Source organism: Carassius carassius, chromosome 15 (genome assembly GCF_963082965.1).
Source record: "Carassius carassius chromosome 15, fCarCar2.1, whole genome shotgun sequence".
NCBI lineage: Eukaryota > Metazoa > Chordata > Actinopteri > Cypriniformes > Cyprinidae > Carassius > Carassius carassius.
Window position 1 is genome coordinate 33,892,838 of NC_081769.1, and position 7,500 is coordinate 33,900,337.

The 7,500-nt window shown below is 36.9% G+C and overlaps 1 protein-coding gene across 1 annotated transcript in view; it reads right to left on the minus strand.

Annotated features, from left to right (window-relative positions):
• Positions 1-7,500, minus strand: part of LOC132158945 (cyclin-dependent kinase 14-like) — a 136,250-nt gene that overhangs the window by 22,696 nt on the left and 106,054 nt on the right. Inside the window, exon 14 of the mRNA XM_059568587.1 lies at positions 3,575-3,691. Within this exon, the coding sequence (XP_059424570.1) occupies positions 3,588-3,691 (104 nt within the window). The 3' untranslated portion in view covers positions 3,575-3,587. The remainder of the gene's footprint in view (positions 1-3,574; positions 3,692-7,500) is intronic.

The window sequence follows — 7,500 nt, forward strand, 5'->3', positions numbered from 1 at the left end:
CACGCAAAGACACACACACACACACACACACACGCACAGACACACACACAGACGCACAGACACAGACACACACGCACAGACACACACACGCAAAGACACACACACGCACACACACCCACGCACACACACACTCACGCACACACACTCACACACACACGCACACACACACACACTCACGCGCACAGACACGCACGCGCACACTCACACACACACACACACACACACGCACTCACACTCACACACACACACACACTCACGCGCACACACGCACACACTCACGCGCACAGACACGCACGTGCACACTCACACACACTCACACGCACACACACACACTCACGCGCACAGACACGCACGCGCACACTCACACACACACGCACACACACACGCACAGACACACACACGCAAAGACACACACACGCACACACACAGACACACACACTCACACACACACACACACTCACACACACGCACAGACACACACACACACACACGCACAGACACACACACGCAAAGACACACACACGCACACACACACACACACGCACACACACACGCACAGACACACACACGCAAAGACACACACACGCACACACACACAGACACACACACTCACACACACACACACACACTCACACACACTCACACACACACACACACTCACACACACGCACAGACACACACACACACACACTATTTTCAGAACCTTGATGTCATTTTTCACAACTCTAGACACAAAACTCACAACCAATGATCAAAATGCACATTTTTCAAAACTCTAACCCTTTTCTCAATTGCTTGGATACAATACACATAAAACTTAGATCATTTGTTCATTCAACAAAAATCACCTGTTCAATATGACACAACTAAACATCAAAGTGCAACTATTTCAAAAGGCAATCCACACATTACATTTCAAATGAGTGTCTATTCATTTCCTTACAATGATCTAACTATCAATTGATACAACTGCTCAAAATGATAAGTAACTGTTGCATTACTCTTAGTATGGAAACACACAAACAATCTTCCATGTTTACTGTAAATCATGAACGTTTCAAGATAACAAGATTCATTGTCACCAATTAGCGCGGAGCATGAACCAATTAGATTACAATATCCATGGATGTAGCCTAATATTTTATCATAATGCTTCATCAGACACTGTGTCTATGGCCCCAAATACTGTACCACCTTTTCAGACTATTTACAGTATTGACAGTACTTTTGTGACCAGGTCAAATAGTGGAGGCAGAGGCAGAATTCTAACTGACAAACAAGAGCAGGCTGTGGTCGATTTGGTTCGGGCCAGAAATGATATTCGCCTTACAGAAATTCACCAGCATATCTTGGACAATGAAGACATGTTCAACAATGTGGGATCCATAAGTTTGCCGACTATTGCACGCATACTGAAAAGGCACCAGGTATCTATAAAACAACTATACCGTGTGCCTTTCGAAAGAAATGCAGACAGAGTGAAGCAAATAAGGACGGAGTATGTTCAGGTAAGTTCAGTTTCAAGATGGCTGTTGTAAAAACATTCCCAAAAATTCTACATTGTACAGTAATCTCTAAATCTCTTTCTAAAATGTATTTTTAGAGAGTGATGGAGCTGGATGCAGATGATGACCATCACAAATTCATATATTTGGATGAGGCAGGTTTTAATCTGGCCAAGACAAGGAGGAGAGGTCAGAATTTCATTGGCCAGCGGGAAACCATCCAAGTACCTGGACAACGTGCGGCTAACATTACCATGTGTGCGGCTATATCAGAAGATGGTGTGGTGGGTTTCAATTTCATAGCTAATTATTTTTGCTTTGATTCAAATAAACCAATGTTGTAATTGTACAGTAGTGTTTTGCATCAATATATTTCAAACTTTGTTCAATGATTCCACTGTGTCTGTAGTATTCTCTCTACTACTGCAGTACTTTTACAGAGATGTATTTACTGTACATGTAGTACCATAATAAAACCTGTATCACCTATTTTGTTCTACAATATTTAATGATTGTACGAACAATGACACAGTGAAACTATCGTTTGCTTGTGTGTGGGTGATCTATAGTTATGTTTCAATGGTATTTCACAGTAAAGTTGTGTTTTGAACCAATGATTGTGCAAGTGCAAGATTTCTTTAAAGATGTGAATGCGCAAGGCAGTGTTTTGAACATTAGACATGCATAAAGAAAATGAAGCCTAAAATGTTTAAATGGTTCAAAATATAAATGTACTCTTTTTATTTTTTGTTTTCATCATTGAAATCATATTTGATCACCAGTATTAATGATAACTGAGCAGCAAAAGCAACCAATCAGAATGATTTCTGAAGATCATGTGACACTGAAGACTGGAGTAATGATGCTGATCACAGAAATCAATGACACTTTAACAGAGATTGGTTGGTGTGAAGCTCTGAGAGGACTCTGATGAGTGCTGGTGTCTTATTGTGTGTGGTTCAGCTGTAGTTCTCGCGCTGCACCTGTCTGTAATTGAGCTGCTAATCCCTGCAGAACCGGCCTCTTCCCCTCCATTATGAGCTTCATCCAGCCGCAGGAGATGTGCTCGTCCACAACACATATTACACGCAAATACAACCTCTTTCTGGACAATAAAACCCTGACCTGACCTGCAGCAGTGAATCCTGGAACAGCATTGCTTTATCATTGACCAACACTGAAATATCTAAAGAACACAGAGGATGACTGTGTTCACATCAACTCAATGTGTACGTGAATAATAGCAATGGAAATGAACACATATACACTGAAAGTCAACATTTTTCACACTTACACTGCTGGTTAAAAGTCTGGAATAGGCCTAATTATGCTCTCTTCTGCTCACCGAGGCTGCCTTTATTTGATTAAAAATACAGTAAAAATTGTGAAATATTATTATAATTTAAAATAAGTGGTTTCTATGTGAACATACTGTAAAATATAATTTATTTCTGAGACTTTTCAATGTTTTTAAAGAAGTCTCTTCTATTACCAAGGATACATTTATTTAAACAAATTGTGTAATATTATTACCGTTTCAAATAACTGTCTTCTATGTGATTATAATGCAAAGTGTAATTTATTTCTGTGATGCTCCGCTGTATTTTCAGCATCATTCCTCCAGTCTTCAGTGTCACATGATCTTCAGAAATCATTCTAAAGATGCTGATATGAAAGAAAAGACTATATTTATGCATTTTTTGATCATTTTTTTTTTCTTGAGCAGTAAATCATCATATTATTCTGATTCTGAAGATCATGTGACACTGAAGACTGGAGGAATGATGCTGAAAATACAGCGGAGCATCACAGAAATAAATTATATTTTAACACAGATTCACACAAAGAACAGCTGTTTTACCTTCTAATAATATTTCCACATTTTTTGAGTATTTTTTATCAAAAAAATTCAGCCATAAAGAGACTTCTTACATGTATACATGTACTCAAAATTCACTTAAATAAAACAATTTCAAAAAAATGTACAGACCTGCTGAAATGGATTAAAAAGCAAAGTAAAGAATTAAACCTGCTATTAGAGCTGTCGAGTGACTGTCAGTGGATCGTACCTGTCTGCTCCGGTCAGTGTTTGCTGTCAGACGTGGATCTGCTCTGACCGCACACCTGGACGCTGACGCCAGACTCCGGCTGTAACCTAACGCTGGGAGCGCTGAAGATCGAAGACACTGAAACACAACGACACATTCACTCTGTCAGGAAAAGACATACATGCATACACATCTGAAAATGTGTAAAATCACATCAGCATCATCATGTGAAAGACAAGGAGAGAAAACTATTCAATTATGATGACGACTAGAAAAATATAAAACTATGCAATTCAGAATTCCAGAAATATATGATGCACTTTAATAATGCTTTCAAAACATAACTCTAATAATAATAAACAATGACTGTTTAGATTACATTAGTTTTTGATATAGGTTGTCTATAGAAACAAATTTCAAATTAACATTATTATTAAAAATTCATATGAGGTTAGTATTTGTTTTATAATTGTTTTTGTTAATATATAAAGAGATGTAGAGTATTTTTAAGAAAAATATACAATTAAATTATATATATATATATATATATATTAGGGGTGTAACGATACGCGTATTCGTATTGAACCGTTCGGTACGAGGCTTTCGGTTCGGTACGCGGTACGCAGTATGGACCGAACGGTTCGTTGGACTAATTAATTATATTTGGAAAATAAAATAAATTGTGAAATATAATGATATGCATTCAACAAGGTAGCCCAATAACCCAAACGACGTAACAGGCAACGCCCCTGACACCCCCGAAGAAGAAAAAAACACCAACTTATATGTTTATGTTAGGCTACTCAGTCAGGCGCTCGCTCACTCAGTAATACACACTGACTCGTTGCAAAATGGCTAATGCGTTTAACAGACCAGAAATAGAAGATCCTCCAATAACCAACAGGTCTGGTGTTTGGGTGCACTTTGGATTCCCTGTAAGCTATAATGGTGATGGAAAGAGAGTGGTGGATAAAAAACAACGATATGTCGCATCTAGGGTACACCAGCGGGAATACAAAAAAAAAAAAAGCACCAGCGGGATTACTTGAAACATGTCAACTCATTTACGCCGACATCACGTTAGTGTGTCAGTATCTGGGAAAAGACGGAAAAAGGGAGAAACATACACGCAACAAACTATCCCCGCAGCATTTAGACAGACATTTCCAACGGATTCAAACAGGGCAAAAGACATCACCACGGCGTTTGGTAGGCTACATTTACGTTATAGCCGCGGATATGAGACCTTACTATTTACCATTGATTCTATCATCACCATTATAGCTTACAGGGAATCCAAAGTGCACCCAAACACCAGACCTGTTGGTTATTGGAGGATCTTCTATTTCTGGTCTGTTAAATGCATTAGCCATTTTGCAACGAGCCTTCAGCGCGTACTGCGTGAGCGAGCGCCTTACTCTGTAGTGGAAAACGTAGGTTTTAAGAACATGCTTAATGTAATTGAGCCCCGTTACAATATTCCTTCACGAGCCCATTTCAGACAGACCGTAATTCCTGCTTTGTTCCAAAAAACATAAGCCCTATAGAGAACCAATTGAGTAAACACACACTCAATATAAAGAGTTATAGAGTTCCATATAAAAAGTTACATCTTTGTATTTGTTCATAACTACTACAATAATATAACATTTTATTATATTTTTTTATAAGGAGCTGTTTTTGTTTTATACAGTATGCTGCTAAGAAAACACCATAGAAGATGGGTAAAGAATAGCTCCATACTGGTTCAATGTAAAAAAAAACAAAAAACATACTTTGTTAGTTTTCATAAATAATTTTTTTTTTAAAAATCAATGAAATTTATCTGCCAATTTTTTCTTTTTGCTGTTTCTAAAACGTACCGAACCGAACCGTGACACCAGTGTATCGTATCGAACCGAACCGTGAATTTTGTGAACCGTTACACCCCTAATATATATATATATATATATATATATATATATATATATATATATATATATATATATATATATATATGTGTGTGTGGGTGTGTGTGTGTGTGTGTCTGTTTGCAATGTATACATTTAAATAATTTCTCTTGGTTCATGTCAAATTAATTTTGATAAATAAGTCGCACCTGACTTTAAGTCGCAGGACCAGCCAAACGATGAAAAAAAAGTATTACTTATAGTCTGGAAAATACGGTATAAATATATATATATATATATATATATATATATATATATATTACTATATTATTATTATAATAGAAATCAAATATACTGAATATAAACAATAGAAAATAATAGATAAAATAAATATAAAGAAATGTTGAGTATGTAGAAGGAAAATATATTAACTGATATTAATAAATTACGGAGTAAATGAGCTTTTCTATATGTTTGCAAAGTGGTTTCTTTCCAAGAAATATAACCAACCGTAAAAATGAGGCTTGACTTAACAAACAACTCTAATAAAGACATAAAACCATAATAAATAAACGCATCAGCACTTAATAAAAATGCCCTAAATCGTGCTGCATTTGCCGTATCAATCAAAGCCTGAGCTGAAATGTTAATTACAGTGTGTTCTCCGCAGCAGCTGCTCTCTTTTGTGATAGAACTGCAAGCGTATATGAAACAACTGAATTAATTTCCCTTCATTCTTCTCTGCACTGTGTGTGTGTGTGTCAGAGCTCCGCCTCCTCGCCGGAGCCCCGCCCCCTCCTCTCTCCCACACAGCCTGCTGTGAGCTGATAACAGGATTAATTCAGATGCTGCTCCTAATCTGGCAAATTAAAAACCTCATTCTCGCATTCAAACGACTCGCCTGACGAAGACGTCTGTTTTCTGATGTGCAGAATGAAACGTGTCTGTGCTACAGCAGTGTTGTCTGCTAATAGAGGCCTTACAGCAGATCAGCGGCCGACAGGGTCCTTTATGGGGGTCTGACGTCTGGATTATAGATATGTGTCATATTAGACACGACAGAAGGCCTTGAGCTGCTCTAAAGACCAAAACCAGCCTGAAAGACCTGAATCATCATGTTTCTGTGAGAGCTGAACACAAACATATGAAAGCTTGTCTCCAACACAGAATGAAATCATGAAAAAAGGTCATTGCAACTTTCTATCTCACAATTAGATAGTCTTTTCTTCTGAAAAACAGAATTGTAAGATCTTAAAAAGTCTGAAAAATAAGATCAAAAAATCGGAGAAAAAAAGTTTAAATGCATAAACTTGTAATATATGTGCAAGAAAAAAAAAAAAACGTCTGAATTGTGATTATAAAGAACCACAATTACTATTTTTTATTACTTATTTAATTCCGAAAAAAAAATAATAATTGTGAGATATAAGATCAGAATTACGAGGAAAAACTGTGGGACATAAATTTTAATTTCTTTGGAAAAACATATTTTTTGCAAGATTTAGAAGTAAATAATGTGAACCACAGAAAGTTTACAGTGTTTCTACAGTAAATCTCCAGTGTGCACATGCATTCAATAAAGTCAAATATCTGAAAACTGAAGTTTCTGTTTTTCAAAACATTGATTTTTGAATCATTATTTGATAGGACGGCCAAATTTCTTTTACACAGAAATCAAATTAAAACTTAGAATTGAGAAAATAATGAAATATGCAATTTGCATACGATGACTGTTTAAATGTTGACTACGTTGACTAAATGCTGTTCTTCATTATGCTTGATATCATCACAAACACTGATTTCTTACACTTTTGCATCAGATTTGCTCCACCAGTTTCTGTTCATTTGACTCTTTGAAATGTTGCTCATTTGAAACTTTGTAACAATCTGAAGCTGTGCATCGACCAATCAGAATCCAGAGTTCCTCACTGCTGTTGCTAACCAATTCCAGAGTATTTGGGTTTGATAAATCAGGAAAGCGTGTCATGCGCTGCTCTCCAGGGAAAGAGAATCTGTCTACTGCATACTGCACAGTACACACTACACACTGACTACTGA